Consider the following 23,552-nt stretch of genomic DNA (forward strand, 5'->3'; position numbering starts at 1 on the left):
AAGGGACATAGAACATTGGTTCCCAACCTTAGGGAATCACCTAGGCACATTCTAATCACCTAGGCAGTGTAAAAAGAAATAGCTTGAATAGGCACCTATGAAGCAGTATGTTAAAAAAGCTCCCTGGCTAATGCTTAGCCAAAAATAAGAACCTTTGAGGTAAGGAAATTAGACAGACTGTACTCAGGAATATGGGATATTTGTCCACAGGTGCAAAGATGTGGCAACAGCCCTGAGATCTCAATACAGTACCACTAAATCAATCCCAGCTGGGAGGAGAATAACTAAAATTAAAGCCCCTAGAAATGGTGAAGCTGAGGATGCCCTAGTTATTGTCTCCGTCTAGGGGTTTTAGGAACTGAGAAGTACTAAGACTGAACATGGAAGCTTTGTGAGTATGAGGTGCTGGGTAAAGACAGAGAATCCAAGGTAGGGGCTGATGGGGTCCCAAGAACCCCCACATGCTCAAGCTTTCAGAAGACACTTCCTTGAATAGCCTGTGTCTTGTTCTAACTACAGAATGTACCAGAATGTACCTAATATCTGAACAGAGATCATACACTTTCCTGGTCCTAACTCTTTCTCTCACTCTCCGAAATCCTGTGTTGGCTTTCCTCAATAATAAGCTCTGGACTTTTCACTAGTTTCCTAGTTTTCCAGCTCTTTTCAGTATACTTTACCCAGACTAGAGCATTGTCCTCTCTATTTTCCACTAGACACTTCTAATACCATTATCACATTTATGCTAAATACTTAGGAGTTAAAGGTGGGTGGGAGAATGGATAGTAGTCATTATTATTAAGATTACTAGACATACCATCTGAGGCATGTACCTTCTACGCCTTTTTATCTTTAGACTCTGGACTGCCTCTTGTTACTGATGCTAGATTTCCAATATCATATCCCCATCTTCTCTCTCCTCAGTCCTCTGGTTACAAATGTATTCCTCTAATTTGACCCCAAATCATCATCAACTGCAACAAAACTCCCAAAACCCCAAAATTCTATTTTTTATTTGTCTCGACAGTTTTATTTTACTCTACCTTTTAACGTGATACTATTACAAATGTGTGTGTGTGTGTGTGTGTGTGTACTTTTGAGACCTGTGGGCTAAGAAAAACTATTTATGAATAAATGGAAATATAATGATTTTTGTAGATATATCTGTGCCTGACACTTGACAGTAACATCCTTCCTGTAAGTGATTATGTATTGCCACACTTAAAATGCTGATGCATGGTAAATGTCCAAATATTTCTAGGATGAACACTGCATTTTGAAATAGCTATGATGTGTGCAAAGAGAAAGAAACATAGGAGTAAAAACATGAGTGGAGAAAGAATAACATGAACCAATTTAATATCACTTATAATTAGTGAGCACAAGATTAGTCATCATTAGCACTTTGTGAAGTACAGAGCTATGTGCTTCTTATTAACCACTGAATTACAAATAATATTGCAAACCTAAGAATATTGGTTATCATTTTCTTTTTAGTATCATCTGAAAATTTCTAAGAAACTGGTTTAAACCTTATAAGGTAAATCATAAAGTTATTTTTCTCACTTTCTTAGTATTTCTTTATGTTAGCCAATGCACTAAATGTAATGCAGGTTCTCCCTCTCTTAAAGAAAATATACACATTTTCCTCCTTAATCCCTATTGGCAAGTAGCTAAAAATGTATCTAAGAGTAATTAATATCAACAATGAATATAAATCTTTAGTTACTATAATTGAGGTTTATCAAAATGAGAGTTGTTAGGTTAAATGCCGATTAATTGTTAAAAGTATGTTTTCCCTCAAAATACATGTTTGACTCAGTGACGAGGAGCTGTTCTATCTAGTAAATATAAATTGATTCTCCTTTATATCTTACATTGTATTTTGATGATAAGGAGGCTCACTGTGCTTATGCTACGGGGAATAGATTTCAGAATGACCCTTCTAGGGAAAAGAGATCTGGACATGTGGTTTTCTTATAGTTGTATGATCTGGAAAAAGAAAAAAAAAAAGCAAGAAATTCAGCTCTGGTCTCTGTGGTCTAATGATAAAAGCTTATAGTAAGAATCTGGGAACCACGCTAAATACCAGAATTATTGATTTTGGGGAATTTGAGCTTTAGAAAGAATTTGAGTTCTTACTAGTTCTGTGTCCCCTTCTGCTGAAGACAATGTTACTGCTTCACACCCCTTGAACAGATTTTTTTTTAAGGATTAGAAAAATGAAGAGATAGATGTTTTGTACCTCCCAATTCTATATGGCACCAATTCTTTGTTGCCCATTTCATTGTCCATGTTGGCCTTGGCGCAAGGACTATGACAGTATGTTATCTCTAATAATTTATGAACATATCCATTAGTCCTTGGAATAGGAAGATAGGGTAAATATGAGTATTCTTTAAATTTATAAAATGTAAGTATTACAACAGCAACTTTAATTAATGATTCCTGTTGTTGCGTTGCTGTTACAAAAATGCTCCTTTAGGAATTTTATTTCCACTGTCTAGTCCTCAGCAAATGCTAGTCTGTTGTTTCTTGCAAGTGGTCTGAGATGGCAAGCCACCATCGCTTACAGGCAATATGGTCTTCATGACAAATTAATGAAGTGACAGTTGCTCTCTGCAACCTTTTCATGTGCAAAGCATGCTGGTGCTGTTTGCATTATCTTCTTGCAATTTGTACCTCTGCATTCAAGGACTTGTGATAGCTTGCCAATTAGCGTTGAGAGGAAAATATTAAATACAGTGAGATCTCCATAATTAAAATCATATTTTACATTGACTTATGAAAATCGTTACATAGTGTCATTTCTGTTTGATGTCTAGTAAAATGCTGTCCATAGCAGGAGAAACTTGCAACTGATTCATCAGTCGAAGTACAATCTCATATCTATTCTGATAAGGAAATCTTGAACTAAAAATTTTTAAGTCAGTTGGTTAATTTTTTAATAATGATGTCCATGATTTAATGTTCTATAAAATGCCCACAGAAAACATTTATTCTCTGAAGATTTTGTTAGCTCTGTGCTTTACGATGCCATTGTAGAACCAATGTAATGGGAATAGAGAAGATGCAACATAATACTAACTTTTTAACATCACAGTTTTTCAGAGCTCCAACTCAGTTCACTCTGTTTAATTTTTCTGATATTAAAGTTATACATTAATTTTGTTTTGAATGTGACTTTATCATTATAGGCACCTAAGTGTAAAATCCTCAGAATTGAGAATCTCATGTGTACTTTTCTTCTTTAAAGCTCTCCGTATAATACATTTATAGAGTGGATGTTTGAAAATGATATATTGGTTATTATTAAAAATACAGTATGAATATTTTCTTATATTAAGATATAGATATATCTTGTATGTTAGAACTAGGGTTTTCTAAAATAATCAAAATTTGTTCCTTTGTTGGATTTTGGGCTTGACAATGAAGACTAGCCAATTTTGCCTCCAGAAAATGAGTGCCTCTCATATTCCAGACCCTGAATGATCATAGTTATTAAAATAACTGCTGTTTAATTATTTGCTTTTGTTTTGCTCTTAGATTGGTAGGAGAGCTAAGGGGAATAAGGAGTTCTAAAACTGTGTTTCTCACAATGGTGGGGTCCACAAATTGCTTTTGATATTCAAACACCCTAAAGTAAATAATTATTTTCTCCTCTAATGAGGTTCAAAGGCCAAATAAATGCCATATTTCTTTGCTTTTGGTTACCATCAATTTCAAAAAATAACATTTTATCTCATTTTGTGACTAGAAGTTGTGGATTGGCATTCCTATGTGTTTTTAATAAATAGAAAAAAAATGTTAATACACTTTAAATGCCATTGATTTAGTTTAAAAGTATTTAAAACTTACTCCTTATGAAAATAAGTAACTCTCTTAATGGAGGAAAACTTAGGAACCCATTTCTAATGGGCTTCAGAAGGATTTCATTTATTTATTTATTTACACAATTAAAATATATTCTCTAAGAACTTTATATTCATTATTTCCTTGAGTTATTCCTACATATATTAAAAGAAAAAAATAATTTTTATGCATCTCCCAAAAGGTGAAGTTGTGTGCTGCATATTATAGAGGATATGAAGAGGTCTAAAATCTAACAAATGCATATGAAACAAAATTAAACTAATCTAAGTATGTATCATGAATTAAATTTATTAAAAAGGTATTTAATAAATATTATATAAAGCAGAAAGTTTCTTAAGCATGGCAGGGTTATGGGAAACATCAAGGAGAAAAGAGCACAGACCAGTGCTCTCTTTTTTTTATAGCATAAAAAAAGAAGATACAATACTTCTTTTGAAAACAGTAAAAAATGTTCACATTGACAAGAACATAGTATGTGCATAAGTGAAACATATAATTCACTAATCTCAATTCAAACTTTTAGAAAAAATTAAATATAGGTTGGGACCAGTTTTTGGAAAAACACAAATACCAAACTAAAGAGTGTGGAGTTATTGCATAAGTAATGGGGAGCCATAGAAGATTAGAACTCTAGTATGACATGGAAAAATATGTATTTTACTGGTAGCAATATAGGCTAACCTGGACATGGTATAAAGAAAGCGTAGACACAGGAGTAATAGAAACAGATGGTATAATAGTTGTAGAATCATAAGTAACACAAACAATGTGTTGCTAACTTAAAAACTTCTCAAAACCTATCTAAGGATCAAAGACAGCACTGCTTCACTGTTCTAAAAAGTCTTGAAACTTTTTGAAGCAGTTTCTGCTCATTTATTTTATATTTCTTGTGATTCCATTGACACCCTCATCTTGTATGCACTATTATTCATCATGCTTAACTCATTAATTCTGCCTCTCTTTTTTTCTTCTTTGATTCTTCAAGTGGGAAGAGATCAGCGGTGTTGATGAACATTACACACCCATCAGGACTTACCAGGTGTGCAATGTCATGGATCATAGTCAAAATAATTGGCTGAGGACAAACTGGGTCCCCAGGAACTCAGCTCAGAAGATCTATGTGGAGCTCAAGTTCACTCTCCGGGACTGCAATAGCATTCCATTGGTTTTGGGAACTTGCAAGGAGACTTTCAACCTATACTACATGGAGTCTGATGATGATCATGGGGTCAAATTCCGAGAACATCAGTTTACAAAGATTGACACCATTGCAGCTGATGAAAGTTTCACACAAATGGATCTTGGGGACCGTATTCTTAAACTCAACACCGAGGTTAGAGAAGTAGGTCCTGTCAACAAAAAGGGATTTTATTTGGCTTTTCAAGACGTTGGTGCTTGTGTTGCCTTAGTGTCTGTGAGAGTGTACTTCAAAAAGTGTCCGTTTACAGTGAAGAATCTGGCTATGTTTCCAGACACAGTACCCATGGATTCCCAATCCCTGGTGGAAGTTAGAGGTTCTTGTGTTAACAATTCTAAGGAAGAAGATCCTCCCAGGATGTACTGTAGTACAGAAGGTGAATGGCTTGTACCCATTGGCAAGTGCTCATGCAATGCTGGCTATGAAGAAAGAGGTTTTATGTGCCAAGGTAAGAGTCTTCTCTATTTTCCCTGCAGTGGTATTTCTTACCTGTGAACTTATGGTAGAGTAATTGAAAGAAATGAACCAAACCTGAACTCACTTGGCAGCAAAACATGCCTCAAACTGAACAGAGTCTATTTATAGACTAAATTTATCCATCCCACTTGATGTGATGATTCATAATTTGATGTAGAAATATTAGCATGTTTGATTATGTTGTGCTAGACTACACCCCACTAGACGAAATGAAAGAAAAAAAGTCTCTGTCTCTTTTATGTAGAGGGAAGAAATATAATTCGCACTCAGCTAATCTGAGTCTAACAGAATTAGATCCTGCATTGACTATTTATGTTTGTGCTCATCACTCTCATAGCAATAGGTAATTCATTGTTATAAAGTATAGTATTTTCTTCAGTGACACCTGTGCTTAAAATACGGGTTTACTAACATATCATTAGTGTTTAATAAAAATTATTTTATTTAAAAATCCAGGTTTGGTCCTTCAGTGTTTAATGTATAGAGGAGTAATGTAAAAATTTTTAAATTTTGCTTCATGATTTGGCCCTTTTGGCTGCTCAGGAGGATATATATACGTGTATATATATATATATATATATATATATATATATATATATATATATACCACATCTTAGGTGGGAATGCATTATTTGATCCTTTATATAGAATCAGAGAACCTGAACTGTGTTATCAAGTTGATTTTTTTAAAAAATCTCTTTACACTTGAAGTAAAATCAATTAAAAGATAATCTTTTCCATAGAAGATTATATCAGATGATAAGTTCCACTTAATCCCAAAATTTGTTATTTAGCATTAGGCAAGGTTTTGTGTTTAAGAACACGGTGAAATTATTATTAAATTTTTAAATGTATAAATACACAGGAGAACTTAAGTAACTAGTCTTTGAAATCTAGTCTGTTTTAATACCTTTATTTGCTGTTGAACTCTGTCAAAAGAATTGAGTTTGATATTCTACTTGTGGCCATTCAGTAGGACTCAAGTCCATGTGGAAGAAATGAATCTACGTTATACATAAATTGACCTTTCTAAGAATCTGAACAGAATATAGCATTTTGCTTTTGACTATGGGTAGTTTATAGAATTTCTTTTTAATGACAGCAAATGGTACTCTAGTCTGATATTTCTCTGTGTTATTTAGATCCTTGGCAAGAGCCATCAGAATACTGTTACTAAGTATGGCTTTGAAAATTCTAAAATTGAAACAACATACTAGCTACTACTTGCTTATGTATATACATGAGTGGCGAGAAGTCTCAATAGCCTTTATATTCCACTTTGAATTATATTTTATCACTATGGTATTGTTTGTGATATACTTGTGTGATTTATTTTAAATAAAATAATAAAGGCCTAGATCAGGAAGAGTTGAAAAATTGTCCATTCCCTCCAGTTTGGTTTCTACTGATGCAGTCTCTGATGTCCACACCAAGAAAGGAATAGTGTGTCCCTGTCTCAACAATATATATCAATATATGTTGAGCTATCTCATAAAATATCCCACTGAGCAAGAAACCTATCATTGTTTGGATGTTTGGGTTTTAAATAATTTTTATATGATACTTTATATTTCATTCAAAGTTACAAGAAATAGAAAAATAAGTATCAGTAAGTAAATAGAATCATAAAAATGTTAATAAAAATAAATAAAACAGGGTTTCCCTGGTGGCGCAGTGGTTGAGAGTCCGCCTGCCGATGCAGGGGACATGGGTTCATGCCCCGGTCCGGGAAGATCCCACATGCCACCAAGTGGCTAGGCCCGTGAGCCATGGCCACTGAGCCTGAGCGTCTGGAGCCTGTGCTCCACAACGGGAGAGACCACAACAGTGAGAGGCCTGTGTACCGCAAAAAATAAATAAATAATAAAAAAATAATAAAACATACATATAATTAGCCTATATTACAAGCTGTCTTGAGGACAAACTTTAGTAGAAGAATTTTAAAAAAGAGAGTCACATTAAGTTGTATTCAGAAAGTTCACAATAGATTCATAATTGCTTCTATTTTTTTAACCTCATTTTAATTTACTGAACCACTTCTTTAAAGTAACTATTATGCTACTCAGTGATACCCTATGTCAAAATTACTCCTGGAGATAATATTTATGTCAAATTTTTACATCCTTGAGTCTTATAGTTTATTATATTGAAGGACATCAATAGCACCTCCTTGATATAGTGATGCTATATTATCACAGTCTTTTTCAACATTTAAAAATACTGGTTGCAGAATAAGAGATATGTATGCATAAGTAGCATAGAATTTTTTATTCTAAGAAAAAATCTTGAAGGTACACCAATAAAAATAATTATAGTAGAATTAGAGATAACACATGAAATGGGATATGATTGGGACTGACTTTTCAGTGATGTAACTTAAAGATGCAGCTTGTTCTTATGGTTATATCTTGACATTTGCTGATGTTGCCAGGTGAATTTTGGCTTCCTCTCTTTTCATAATAAGTAAAAAAATCCTTTGTGTACTCAGATTATTAGACAATGTGTCAAGGTATTCTATTTCATGCTAATTTACATGTAGTACCTAGTCTAAACCAACTTTATTTTAACAAATATTTCTTTTAATAGGTCAGGTTAGTGCACAGTCTACTATGACTTAAAAATCCAATACTCAACCAATTAATTCTGGCCTGGTATCTGTAATAAAGTAGGCCATCATGGCTTGAGGCTTGTAATTTTGCTGTTGTTGTCAGTGGTGGTGATGGTGTTTGTTATGCTTTCCTTTTTTAATTTTAAAAACTTGGCTGGTTTTTAATAAACTTGTGGACTAGTCAGAATAGCTTATGACTCTCACAAGTCATTGTTTTATCAGCAGTACTTCAATTTAGGCACACAAAAGGAATGGTAATACTTAGAAAAGATACAGGTGAAAAAGATAACTAAATAGATTTCCTGTATTTCATGAGTTCATTTTTGTTTTGTTTTGTTTCGTTTTACAAAAGGATGGAACAATACCTTGACATACACATAGAGCCAGATTTTAAACACCTCAGGATAATTTTATAACACAATGATCAGCAACCATAGGCTTACAGTTCCCTAAAACAGAGGAAAACAAGACCCATTCACTTTGTTTCAACAAATATTTAAGGAGCATCTACTTCATTCTGAGAAGTATAGTAAGAATTCAGAGATTTTTAAAAATATTCATTAAGCACTTATTGGATGCCAGACACTGTACTGATTTGCTAAGTTATGTCCATGATTTATCTCATTTATCCTTCAAAATAACCTATAAGTACCTCCTTATTATTATCTCCATTTTTAAAATGAGAAAAAAAAGCTTTGATAGGTTAAATATCTTGCCTTAGGTCCCTTAGTGAGTGCTGAAGTTGCAATCTGAAACCAGGCAGTCTGATTCTAAAGGTTGCAGTTGTAACCTCAACCCACACTTCTTCCCTGTGATTCAGTCCAGTGGTGGAAGAGACCAGGAAACCCCACAGGTACATAGATTCTACTGGAGTTAGAGTACTGTGTATTGAAGGATGAGTAGGACCATAGAGAATTAGCACAAAGTTAACCAAGAATCTGTCACTATAAGGTTCATCTGTTTCAGTTTATTTATCACATCTTTCTGTTTCTAGGTTTTTAAGAAAGAAGAATTACTAGCCAAAATGTCATGGGAAGACTAAGCTTAGCCCAGGTGATGTCTAACAAAATTTGGATATGTGGATTGAAAAACATCTTAAATATGCCAAAAAGTCTACCAAATTTAATTCAATATCTGTAACCATCTGTAAACTCTATGTAATAATGTACCAGACACTGGAGAAACATAGATGAGTAAGTCAGTGTATCTCCCTTCTAAGAGCTCACAATCCAGTATGAAAGACAGATAAATAAATGAATAATTTTATTGCAAGACAGACCAATAAATCTTCTACCGGGTACAGACTGCCTTGGCAGGGTAGGGGAAGGAGAGATTAATTTTGAGTATTTCAAAATTAATAGTGGAAATTGTTTATTAATAACGAGAAGTCTCTGCATTGAGAGTTTTGGACTCATCACTATTGTGCTTAGCAACTTTTGGGGTAGGGAGAAAGGGCTAACTAACTTACCCAGCTTATGCATTCCAGAAGGTGCAGTTTATAATTTGTTTATTAAATCATTATCTCAAAAGTCTCATAATGTGTAGAAGTCCCATTAAAGTTTTGCATTTTGAGCTTGTTCCATAGGACGGCCTTATAAAGGATCTAAATTTCTTAAATAGTTCACTCTACATGGATATTTCGGATAGTTAAAGTTCAGCGAACTAAATGATGGAAATGAGACAATCTCTGTTTGATAGGAAAAATATATTGGTAAAAATATTCTGTAGTCAAAAAACTCATCCATCAATTTCAGAACTATAAATAAAACCAAAGTTATCTTTATACAGGACCAGAATTTTAACCATGTCGTTATACTTCTCTTGTATTTGATGCAAAGTTTAACACCAGTCCACTTTTCCTGAAATGAGAAAAAGTAGTAAAGTTATGCTTTGACCATTTGTTCAATTATTAAACATTTATTGAGCCTCTACTATGTGCCAAATTCTGCTGAGCGCACTAGAAAGAAAAAGATGAACATTATCACTGCAAACTAATTTGGTTTATAGTTCAAAAATGTGTGTGTGTGTGTGTGTGTATTTTAAAATGTTTTGGTCTCTGCCTCCAATAGAACATATGTTTTTAAGTGAATTATTAAACAGAGCTAAGTCAATAGTTTAAACTTAAAAATAAGTTATGAGTGTGTTGAGGGAGGAAGTATTTGCATGCGAGGAGATGAATGACAGGAAAATAAAATTTTCTGCAGTAAGATGCTTTATGTTGCTAATCTGTTTCTTTGCTAGAGAGGATGGGGAAAAGTAAGAGTAGAAGATGATGCATCTCTGTCTTTCAAGGACTGGTTAGAGAGAGGAAATAAGGGAATGGTGAAAGAAATGTTAGTAAGTAAAGCATCATTTAGGAATTGCATATCAAGTAAACTGGAAATACAGGAAAAAGCACCTACAGGAGGGTAGAGAGTATTTATTATAACGAATTTGGTAAAATAGAAATGCACATAAAAGTAACCACACAAACTTAAACTAAGAGGTAATATAAACATTAGTAAGGAAAGTAAGAAGTCATGCATCAACTTGGTTGTAGCAATTTCTCTAATATATAATTTTAAAATATGGCCTTTCTTTAAATAAGTTATCTCTCATGGTATCTCTTTTAACTTACTGTGTGTGTGGCTTAAACCTTATTTGGGCCATGCTCCTGAGATTTGGGCAAACTTACTGAATGTTGAGAGTATGGTCAAATTACAGGTTGAGTTGTTATTATAGGATGTCAGTAAACCTCTTTTTAACCAGATAACATTGAAAAATTAAAATTATGAGACTTAATCATCTGCTAATTGCTTTCAGTCATTGACAATCAAGATTTACTTGGTTCATTTCACGTGGGAAATCCTTCTTACATCTCAGCATAACACTTTTCACTTTTTAAGATTGGAGGTGTGGGGAAATTTCACGTTAATGCAAAGGGAACTTTGTGATATGTGTGTGTGTGTGTGTGTGTGTGTGTGTGTGTGTAATCCTAGCTAATGAATTATGTTATCTGTTTTAATTTAGTTTGGAGAGAAGAAATGAGAATGCTAATGGCTTTTTATATAGTCAATTAATTACATTTCAGGCAGATACCAGGCAGTTACTATAAATATTCCTTCCTCCTACAAACTTTGTTTAGCTTAATGTACCAAATACCTTATTAATGTCACTGAAGAATCTGTTGCTCTGTGTTTTATCTGTGTGTGTTCATTGTGGAATGCTAACTTTATTCCTTGTCCTTGTACATTAGCAACTGAGTAGAAAAGTGTGTTTGATGTGACATATGTCGACATCTAGATTTCTTGATGGTTATCTGTAATTATGTTTTTTTCACCTACCAACTCTTACTCTTTACCCATTGCTCTGTCTGTTCAGAAAGTCTCTTAAAGAAGCGGTCAAGCCTTCAATAACAATGATTTAAAGATTCTGCTTGCTCTGACAGAGGAGGTAGAGAAAATTGAAAACCTTAGATGTTTCTTATCACCTACTTAGTCTCTGCACATCTTCTAGAAGTACGAGGTGTTCATATGTTTTAATGAATTCAGAAGCATTTCTTTACAGTTGTTTTCAGACTGGAAGTTTCTTGAGGGGAAGAACTACATCATGTCTCTTTAAAGGACATTGTGTCTACGACCTAGCAGAGTGTAATTGATGAAGTTTTCAATTTGATACATACTAGATTAATAATTATTGGGAGATTTCTATGCCAACTATGCATTCTTGGAATGTAAGTTCTGGAGAGAACATACCTCTCATTATATATTTTTGAATCCACTAGGTTCTTAAGAATATCTTGCACATAAAGATGTATATCTTATCTAATTTTAAATGAATGCATTTGACTATTAGGTCACATACAATTGCAACACACTAAGACTGGAATCATCTGAACTATCATTACAGTAATAAATGGATTATGAAAAGTAATAACAATACTTTATATGGTAGCCAAGAGAATCCTTTTTCTCTTTTGTGAATTTATGATGACTATTATTTTTCTGGCTTGCAAAAATCAATTTCCACTAGTTTCATACCTATAATAAAGCAAGGATCTAACTACTTATGAAGATGCTAAAATAACTTTATCCCTTAATTTTACACACTTAGTACTTAAGGCATTTATTCATCCTGTAATGACTGCACTGAGATTATCAGGCTTCTTACCTTGATCTGTAAAAATTTTATTCATTTTCCCTGAATTTAAAATGACAGCACTCCATTCCCACTTTGCCTTTAACTGTTGCAACCCATGACTTTTCAGACCAAAGAATTTATTTGAATGAAAAATATGTCAGGGCTTCCCTGGTGGCGCAGTGCTTGAGAGTCCGCCTGCCAATGCAGGGGACTCGGGTTCGTGCCCCGGTCCGTGAGCCATGGCCGCTGAGCCTGCGCGTCCGGAGCCTGTGCTCCACAACAGGAGAGGCCACAACAGTGAGAGGCCCGCGTACCGGTAAAAAAAAAAAATATATATATATATATATGTCAGTAAGTAAATAACTTTCAAATAAAACAGATACGTTATGACAGCTTTATAATAGCTATAAAACCTTTAATTAATTCAAGTTTTTACATCTTCTCACCAATTTATATAATAAATTATGGTATTATTAACATGATTCAGAAAACTTCCTCAAGTTTGTCCTCAACATTCAGTTTGCATCTAATTGTTCATTTAGCCAAAGACTCTTGTCACTGACAAGTGCTTGGGCTTAAGAGTCCCAGAAATGTTGTGTGGATAAACAATTTGAGCCCCAGTTTCCTTATCCACAAAAGGGGAGCAACAATATCTACCGTTTAGAATTGCCAGCGAATGTATACATAGCCCATTGCAGAGTATCCAGCACTGGGTAATAGTATTTGAACAACATCATTATTCTCGTACATTGGTATCATTGGATTGTATAACCTTCCTTGCTCTCTTGTTTAAATCTGTGTTAAAACACTTACATATGACAGACTCACCAATTCAACAGTCTCTCTTCTAACTTAAACATTAGAACTTAGAGATACCTTGAGGGAGAGCAACTGTCTTTAATGAATATACATATATTCATTATTCATTAATTGGTTGTCCACCTTCTTCCAAACAGGAGTTTTCTTTTCTGAGGGGACATCATTTTTAGTTCCATTAAACCTCTAGTCTGTTCAATCATAGGTGATATTTCCACTATTCTTTTTGTTGCTGTTGTTAGCTTTCATTTTCCATCTTTTTTTTAACATCTTTATTGGAGTATAATTGCTTTACAATGCTGTGTTAGTTTCTGCTTTATAACAAAGTGAATCAGCGATACATATACATATATCCCCAAATCCCTTCCCTCTTGCGCCTCCCTCCCACCCTCCCTATCCCACCCCTCTAGGTGGTCATAAAGCACCGACCTGAGCTCCCTGTGCTATATGGCTGCTTCCCACTAGCTATCTATTTTACATTTGGTAGTGTATATATGTCCATGCCACTCTCTCACTTTGTCGCAGCTTACCCTTCCCCCTCCCCGTGTCCTCAAGTCCATTCTCTAGTAGGTCTGCATCTTTATTCCCATCCTGCCCCTAGGTTCTTCATGACCTTTTACTTTTTTTTTTTGATTCCATATATGTGTGTTAGGATACGGTATTTGTTTTTCTCTTTCTGACTTACTTCACTCTGTATGACAGACTCTAGGTCCATCCAACTCACTACAAATAACACAATTTCGTTTATTTTTATGGCTGAATAATGTTCCATTGTATATATGTGCCACATCTTCTTTATCCATTCATCTGTCAGTGGACACTTAGGTTGTTTCCATCTCCTGGCTATTGTAAATAGAGCTGCAATGAATATTATGGAACATGTCTCTTTTTGAATTATGGTTTTCTCAGGGTATATGCCCAGCAGTGAGAGTGAGATTGCTGGGTCATATGGTAGTTCTACTTTTAGTTTCTTAAGGAACCTCCATACTGTTCCCCATAGTGGCTGTATCAATTTACATTCCCACCAACAGTGCAAGAGTGTTCCCTTTTCTCCACAGCCTCTCCAGCATTTATTGTTTCTAGATTTTTTGATAATGGCCATTCTGAGTAGTGCGAGGTGATATCTCATTGTAGTTTTGATTTGCACTTCTCTAATGATTAATGATGTTGAGCATTCTTTCATGTATCTGTTGGAAATCTGTATATCTTCTTTGGAGAAATGTCTATTTAGGTCTTCTGCCCATTTTTGGATTGGGCTGTTTGCTTTTTTGATACTCAGTTGCATGAGCTGCTTGTAAATTTTGGTGATTAATCCTTTGTCAGTTGCTTCATTTGCAAATATTTTCTCCCATTCTGAGGGTTGTCATTTCGTCTTGTTTATGTTTTCCTTTGCTGTGCAAACGTTTTTAAGTTTCATTAGGTCCCATGTGTTTATTTTTCTTTTTATTTCCATTTCTCTAGGAGGTGGGTCAAAAAGAATCTTGCTATGATTTATGTCATAGAGTGTTCTGCCTATGTTTTCCTCTAAGAGTTTGATAGTGTCAGGCCTTACATTTACGTCTTTAACTCACTTTGAGTTTATTTTAGTGTATGGTGTTAGGGAGTGTTCTAATATCATTCTTTTACATGTAGCTGTCCAGTTTTCCCAGCACCACTTATTGAAGAGGCTGTCTTTTCTCCACTGTATATTCTTGCCTCCTTTATCAAAGATAAGGTGACCATATGTGCGTGGGTTTATCTCTGGGCTTTCTATCCCATTCCATTGATCTACATTTTTGTTTTTGTGCTGGTACCATACTGTCTTGATTACTGTAACTTTGTAGTAGTCTGAAGTCAGGGAGCCTGATTCCTCCAGCTCCGTTTTTCTTTCTCAATATTGATTTGGCTATCCGGGATCTTTTGTGTTTCCATACAAACTGTGAATTTTTTTGTTCTACTTCTGTGAAAAATGCCAGTGGTAGTTTGATAGGAATTGCATTGAATCTATAGATTGCTTTGGGTAGTATAGTCATTTTCACAGTGTTGATTCTTCCAATCCAAGAACATGGTATATCTCTCCATCTGTTTGTATCATCTTTAATTTCTTTCATCAGTGTCTTATAGTTTTCTGCATACAGGTCTTTTGTTTCATTAGGTAGGTTTATTCCTAGGTATTTTATTCTTTTTGTTGCAATGGTAAATGGGAGTGTTTTCTTAATTTAAATTTCAGATTTTTCATCATTAGTGTATAGAAATCAAGAGAATTCTGTGCATTAATTTTGTATCTGCTACTTTACCAACTTCATTGATAAGCTCTAGTAGTTTTCTGATAGCAACTTTAGGATTCTCTATGTATAGTATCATGTCATCTGCAAACAGTGACAGCTTTACTTCTTCTTTTCCGATTTGAATTTCTTTTATTTCTTTTTCTTCTCTGATTGCTGTGGCTAAAAGTTCCGAAACAATGTTGAATAATAGCGGTTGAGAGTTGGCAACCTTGTCTTATTCCTGAACTTAGTGGAAATGGTTTCAGTTTTTCACCATTGAGGATGATGCTGGCTGTGGATTTGTCATATATGGCCTTTATTATGTTGAGGTAAGTTCCCTCTATACCTAGTTTCTGGAGAGTTTTTATCATAAATTGGTGTTGAATTTTGTCAAAAGTTTTTCTGCATCTCTTGAGATGATCGTATGGTTTTTATTTTTCAATTTGTTAATATGGTGTATCACATTAATTGATTTGCGTATATTGAAGAATCCTTGCATTCCTGGGATAAACCCCACTTGATCACACTGTATGATCCTTTTAATGTGCTGTTGGATTCTGTTTGCAGTATTTTGTTGAGGATTTTTGCATCTATGTTCATCAGTGATATTGGCCTGTAGTTTTCTTTCTTTGTGACATCTTTGTCTGGTTTTGGTATCAGGCTGATGGTGGCCTTGTAGAATGAGTTTGGGAGTGTTCCTCCCTCTGCTCTATTTTGGAAGAGTTTGAGAAGGATAGATGTTAGCTTTTCTCTAAATGTTTGATAGAATTTGCCTGTGAAGCCATCTGGTACTGGGCTTTTGTGTGTTGGAAGATTTTTAATCACAGTTTCAATTTCAGTGCTTGTGAGTGGTCTGTTTATATTATCTATTTCTTCCTGGTTCAGTCTCAGAAGCTTGTGCTTTTCTAAGAATGTGTCCATTTCTTTCAGGTTGTCCATTTTATTGGCATATAGTTTTTTGTAGTACTCTCACGATCCTTTGTATTTCTGCAGTGTCAGTTTTTTCTTCTCCTTTTTCACTTCTACTTCTATTGATTTGAGTCTTCTCCTTTTTTTCCTGATGAGTCCAACTAATGGTTTATCAATTTTGTTTATCTTCTCAAAGAACCAGCTTTTAGTTTTATTGATCTTTGCTATTGTTTCCTTCATTTATTTTTCATTTATTTCTGTTCTGATCTTTATGATTTATTTCTTTCTGCTAACTTTGGGGGTTCTTTGTTCTTCTTTCTCTAATTGCTTTAGATATAAGCATTTTTCTTCTTCTAAAGATTAGTGACCCTTTATTTTTCCCACCTGGTATTTGACTCAGTCTCTTATTTTCTCTAACACAGGTCTTTTCCACTGATTTTTCAAAAGTGGCCTTGCATTTACACATAGATATTTTTATATTGTATACCCAGAAAGACTTTCAGATTTTAACTGATTTAAAAACATATAATTTAGCAAACAAACAAACAATGACAATAGTAAAATAAAATTGCTACATTTCCAACATGTTAAACCTAGAATTTTTGCCTACTGTTTTATATGCCCAAACATTTTTTTGTATACAAGACTAAATAGTTGATGAGGATATAATAATAAATAATGTTCTTTCCTTGAAGAAATCATGGGAATCAAAAATAAGTAATCAAGTAAGTAAAAATACTTATCAAGCCAATTTACTTGACCCTGTATAGGAAAAAAAATTATATCTATTTGATTTACTTCGGGTATTTACTATGTTCACTTGAGAATCACCCAAGTAGTAAAAAAACAAACAAACAAACAAAAAAAACACAGCAGTGGAGGAAACAGTATAAATTGTATGAAGTAAATGCCAAATGTGCTTACATGAATTACTATGTGATATTAATGGAAACTTTCAGTCAAATTATGTCAACACACTATGTAAACAGTAACTAACTAAAAACTTTCAAATATGAGCAAGAGAGGAAAAATAAGGGAGTGTATTTGATTTGTGGCTTAAGTATTGTAGTTCATCTTTAGTCTGTATAAAAACAAACAGTATAAATTTAAACCATGGATTTGCAGGTTTAGGATACTAGAAAGAAATGTGGAATCTTTGTTCTGTATATACTACAAATCAGATTATTTTGATCAGTCACAGACAATTTAATTGCAAACATACTTAGGAAAGATATAACTGTTGTTAAATTTACAGAGTAGAACAGAATGATATCTAACCATTTAAATACCTCATAATGAATAAGAACAAGTTAAATAATCAGCAATGAACCAACATAAAAGACCTTAAAAATCACAGGCATTTTTATAGATTTTAAATTCTCACACAAAATTATAACTAAATAAGAATTACAGTGTTTTAGTAAAATATAGTTTATTTTACCTTATATGGATTATTTTTAGGTATATAATATCAATTACATTGTTCAAAGAGGAATAAATAATAAGACATTTCTTCTTTCATTAAGTGTTTTACTACTCTTTATCCTAACCTGGATATATCAGTATTAAGGTATTTTCCTGAGGTCCTAACTAATCATCCCTTATCAAATAGCTATAGGTTATTTGCTTTTAGGATATAAAGTCCTATTCTTTTTTTCTTTTATTTTTAGCTATAATAAGGTCTGTGAACTTTCAGATACTTTGGTCCAGTGTTTCAAAGCTGCACATAATAATTTAGGTAACACTAATATGCCAAATGTATAGTCTTTGGGGAACACAAATAATTTGTTCATTGTACAGTTTGTTTGAGAGTCTGTCTGTGACAAGTATGGATTAAGGCTCCCAGGAGCGTGTTCACTATGAGAGTCTAAGACATGGAAAAATAATGTCAGTTGCAGAAAGTAAAATAGCTCTGATTTTCCTTGAAATAGGTTGTTTCTGTCTCTGCATTTTCAGTCTCATTTTCAAAGGAGGATCATAATATTGCTCTGATACCACTTACAAAATATCTATTAAATGTAGACTCATATGAAAAGTGATGAGAATTTTCCAAGAAAAAGCCACACCTGTGAAAGGTGGAATATTCGTTGTTTTGACTATATAAAATTTATATTTACTTTGGCATCTTAATGAATATCACCTTGTCAAATAACTCATGGATCTGCCATCGTAATTTACCATCAAACCTAGTTGGCCCTTACAGGAAGTGTTAAAATTTCATTTCTTTAACTTAGTTTACTTTGGGGTTTAGACAGCCTTCCTTGGTTCTGATTTGCTGTATGCCATTATGTAAAAAGAATTTTAAAGCTAAGATATTATACAGTCTATGGCTTTTGTAAAGAATATTCATCTTCAGTTTTTCAAACTTATGCTTTTTCTTTCTAGCCGTTCAGATATTATCAAAACATATATTTTAAAATTTGAGGAATGCGGTGTAATTTTTTTTCAGAACACATGGAGTGATTCTAAAAAGAGATTATTGATATTTCATTAACTTTTCCAATTTGTTTTATTGTTTTTAGTCAACCCCTCCTAGAGGAAAGAGAATCAAACCCTATGCAAAATAAACTGAGAACTAGATCTTTTTCTCCCTCTTGAGATACACAGATTTTGTGAAATTCATTGGTAATAGTTTCACAAAGATTGTTTTGCTAATACAGATTCATTGAACACTTTCCATCTTCTTTTCTGTGATTTATCCCCCCATTTCTGTCTGTGTTTGGGTAGTTTTGACAATCCCTTATTAGTTCCAGAGTAGAACTTACAAGAGTTAATAAGGGTTTACATTACAGCTCTGACAGCTGGCACTAAACTTTAATAGAGAGCAATTGTAGAGAGAAGTATGAGTTCTGATAATATTTGATGAAAATCTCCCCAAATCAGAGCCGTTTGGAAAGAATCATATGACTAGAAAGACTGCATGTATACTCTGCTATTGTAGCTTCTCATCTTCAGGATGCAGGAAAACAATCTTATTGGCAGATAACTCTAAAATCACTTATGGACGCCTTTTTTAGAGAACAGAATCTGTGATAGTAATAGAACTATACTAGAATAAAACTTTGGTCATGTTTTCATCTACCGCTGTTCCTGTAGTCCTCTAAGATGCATAACTGTCGATAGTCTTTTAGAAACACAATCACGATGTGGACATCTAATCACATATTTGCTCTGTGAGAGGAGACCAGGAATCCCAAGGGAGAGTCAGGATCATGAAACTCATAATCATCATATGATCAGTTACAGATTTTTTTGTATTATTTTTTAAAAATAAGAAGTAAGAATGGCTTCTAATAGCAAAGGACCCTGAATGTAAAATATTCCTGAACTCTCTGTTCAGTGGTCAGTTACAAAGCCACAAAAGGTTAAAAGCTGATGCTCTAATTGAGAACAGCTGCTACTTTTTGACATGAAGACTCACTTTCAACAAGAAAAGAGAAAGCATATGCTATGGAATGGGAGAATACCATTCTTGAATGAATGCATAAAGAACACATAAAGGTTTGTGAAATTCAGAAACAAACCTATGTATATAAATGGTTGGAAAGAAATAGTTTTGCTTCTCTGGTAGTTATTAGGGAAGAAAATCTATATTTCAGAAATTTGGGTCCATTTACTGTCTGTGTCATGCTTCTGTATTGAAAATATATGAAATATTTCAATCTAATTTAGCACGTATGAAGGTTCTCTGACATACAGAATTTATTAATGTGATGAATTGGGAAGAAAGAGAACACAGTTCTTGCTCCCAAGTATCTTGGATTCTGAAGGATATATGAACTGAATTTTTGTTAAAAGGAAGCAAGGCAATATTTATAAGGAAATAAAAGTGGAATAAGCATGAAAGATGAATATTGTTTAAGGACCCATCAAAATGTGTTACAAAGATGTAATAAGTGAGAGATTTCAATCTTTATGGAGTTAGATATTCCATCATTTATTCATTTTTGTCAACAAAAATTTAATGAGTGCCTACTATACCAAGTATTCACTCTAAGTGTGGCACTGAACCAAACATAAAAATGTCCGTGCCCTCAAGGAATTTAGATTTTATTGGAACTATAAAGAAATCAAATGCTAATACAGATTCTTTCAGTGTACCACTCATAGAATTTTAAAGCCTAGACTAATATTCTCAACACAGGCAATTTTGCCTCCAAGGGACATTTGTCAATGTCTGAAGTCATTTTTGGTTGTCACAGCTGGGGGAGTAGATTGCTATTGGCATCCAGTGCTTAGAGGACATAGATATTGCTAAATATCCTATAATGGATATTATAGGACAGCCTCTACAACAAAAATTATCGAGACAAATCATGTTAAGTTTGAGAAAACCTGGTTTAGAATAAACCCTCCTTTTACAGAGCTATAAATTAAGACTAAAAGGTCAAATTATACACTAGCAGAGCCTAAATTGGAACCCAAGCTGAAGCATCTCACTCACGATTTTAACTCCCTTTCTGGGATTTATTTAGAAATTTATATAACTTTTGGAGGCATGTGAAGTCCTACTAACCACTTAGCTAATTGGAAAGTGACACTTATGCAAAGAAAAACAAAATGTAGATTCTTTATCTGGGAGAAAGAATAAAGATTTCAGGAATATTCACATGAAGGTGGATATTTTAAAACAGGACATGAATGTTACTTGCACAGAGCTGGAAAAAAGTGACTGACAGTCAGTGGCTAAGATTTGGTAGTACAAGAACTGAGAATGTGAACAGAGTAATGAAAGAAATATCAAGGAGAAAATCTTTGGAGACTAAGCGAATTTTCTCATGCAAAGGGTTCAGACAGCTGCTACAAAGTTAGTTCCCTTTTAGGATACTCTGACATGCTGACATGAAATCAAATCTGACATTTGACTCCCTTTAGTCTGCAATGTGATGCTAATGCAAAGATGACAGGTAAATGTGGTTATGTTACAGGACATATTGTATTAATAGCCTTTGTATGAAAAGTTCCTATGGTTCTAGTTCTATGACTGTCCCTTCTTTGAAAATTAGAGGAGCACCTCCACATCAGCTGTTTCTTTTAAAAACAACCATTTCTGTCCTCTGACATATAACTGAGCCAGGCACTTCTTTTAATTCTCCCAATGGCCCATGAAGAAGCCACTATCATGTACCCATTTCCCATGAGAGGAAACTAGAGGCTTAGAGAAATTGCACAATTGTCCAAGGTCACACACAATTAGTAAGTGTGAAACTGGACCTTGAGTGCAGAGAACTTGTACGTGACTAGCGTTCCCTCTGCCTCCCTAGTATAAAGAACCTGGGGAAGTGAGGAATCTGAAGCCCACCAGCCTGTGTTTTCAGAATTAGCCTGTGCAGCTCAGGCTGTAGTTACTGCAAGAATGCTTTTGAGGATGTTATTCAATACCTTTCATTATGTCCTCTCTCTGAGACCCCCTCACATTTACTTCTGGCTCTAGTGCCAGAAGTGCTTGTGTTCCTTGGGCTACTGGCTTGTTTTCACTTTTGGAAATTGATTCATGTCACGGTCATGGCAGCTTGTTTGCATTCCCTATAAAAGAACACAGAATTATGTTTCTTCCTACATCCTGCAAGCAGCTACACCCTCTCAACATGTCTTTTTGATGCTAAACTCACAATTTTATTTTTTCCCTTTATATTCCCTTTGTGTGCTATTATTCACCTTTTAAAAAGTATTTTATAGTAATCAATTCCATCTTGAATTGTGGATATCCTGTCTCAAGTATAAGTCATAAATACATTTGAATTGCCATTTATTGATTGCCTAGTGTGTACCCAGTGATTAACATACCGTTTAATCTTCAACTTAAGCCTTACAAGGTAAATATTTTTAGCCACATTTTACCAGGGCAGGGCTAAGAGAATTTACTAATTTGCCCTGTGTCACAATGCCATGATGTAAATTTAGGTCTGTCTAATTCTGAAACCCAATCCTTTTTCTAATATAGTAAGCTAATATCTTTCTTTTGATGATATTTTACACGGCATCATAATGTGAAAACTTACAAGTTCTCGCTGCTAAAGGAGTGGCCAGAGAATTTAGTTATTGGAATTGAGAAAAAAAGATTGACAATAGTTATTTAAAGAGGAAAGAACTTCATATTCATTAACATAATACTTTCCTCTCCTTTCAGTATAGAACTGGGTAAGATTATAACACAAAAATGTTTTAACAGGGTATTTGTGGCCTTTATTTTCCGGGCATGTGGAACTGGGTCAAGCCTCTAATTACCTCTGCTTCTATTTCCATTGCCCCTGCTGTTGCTGAGGACATGATTGATGGGAGATGATGGCGAGTGTGGAACCAGGGCTCACAAAACACCCTCTATGTGCCCAATGTGTATGCTTGCACAATATGCTTCATTATTAGCTTGACAGATCTCCAAGTGGCAGATTGGGAATGAATTTTGGAGATGGCTGACATATATGCTACACATACTGGGTTTTTTTTTCAAAACTCATAAACAGTGATATATAAAAAAATTATACACATATATGTAAACATATATGCATGTGTACACATAAGTATATATGCATATAAACATATAACATGTATATGTATATTATACATGTGTAGATGCATACATGTATACAGATTGTATGTTTATATACATATATACGTTAGCATTATATACTTAGCTTATTTAAATAATTATAATATGTGACTTATACATGTACTTAAACATATTTATTTCTAAAAAAATTAAGATGAGTGAAGTATAAAATATCAAAATGAACTTCAGCTGGTGTTGGGCTGCTGCTTATATTCTTTTCTTTTCTTTTTATTTTTTAATTTTTATTTATTTATTTATTTATTTATTTATTTATTTGCTGCTTATATTCTTATGTTTCTTTACATTGCTTTTAGAATGAGACAGTATACAAAATAAGTTAATAAATATAATATGAATAATTTCCAAAATTTGGAGAGATAGCACATAGTCATAAATCTTTACACGTTTTTAGGTAAATACATGTAGTTTAGAATGCACACGCTTCCTGAATTACTAATCAGGTTGTTTTACATGAGGATCATGTTTAAAACTAATTTTTCTTTGAAAAGATTATTCGTGTTATACATTATAAAGTTTTGTGTTGCTATTAGAAATTTCTTAAACTTTTAAGCTTTCCAGAACATGAAGGCTTACATAAAGCAACTATTTTTATTCATATAAAGAAACACTTTTAAATGTTGATGTTCAAGAAAAGAAGTAATTCCCTAGGGGTTTTACTGTTTATAGTTGTTATATTTTAGTGACAAGATATACACTGCTTTATATCCAAATCTGTGTAATGATGATGGGTGAGAT

General features: G+C 33.8%; 1 protein-coding gene across 2 annotated transcripts in view; it reads left to right on the top strand.

Moving 5' to 3' along the window:
* Nucleotides 1-23,552, top strand: part of EPHA3 (EPH receptor A3) — a gene marked incomplete at both ends in the record, with an annotated part of 372,586 nt that overhangs the window by 89,955 nt on the left and 259,079 nt on the right. For both annotated transcript variants that reach the window (XM_081236000.1, XM_081236001.1), the window contains one exon: nt 4,859-5,519. In XM_081236000.1, coding sequence (XP_081092126.1) covers nt 4,859-5,519 — 661 coding nt within the window. The remainder of the gene's footprint in view (nt 1-4,858; nt 5,520-23,552) is intronic.

The sequence above is a fragment of the Mesoplodon bidens genome, assembly GCF_964165515.1.
Source record: "Mesoplodon bidens genome assembly, chromosome: 5".
Taxonomy (NCBI): domain Eukaryota; kingdom Metazoa; phylum Chordata; class Mammalia; order Artiodactyla; family Ziphiidae; genus Mesoplodon; species Mesoplodon bidens.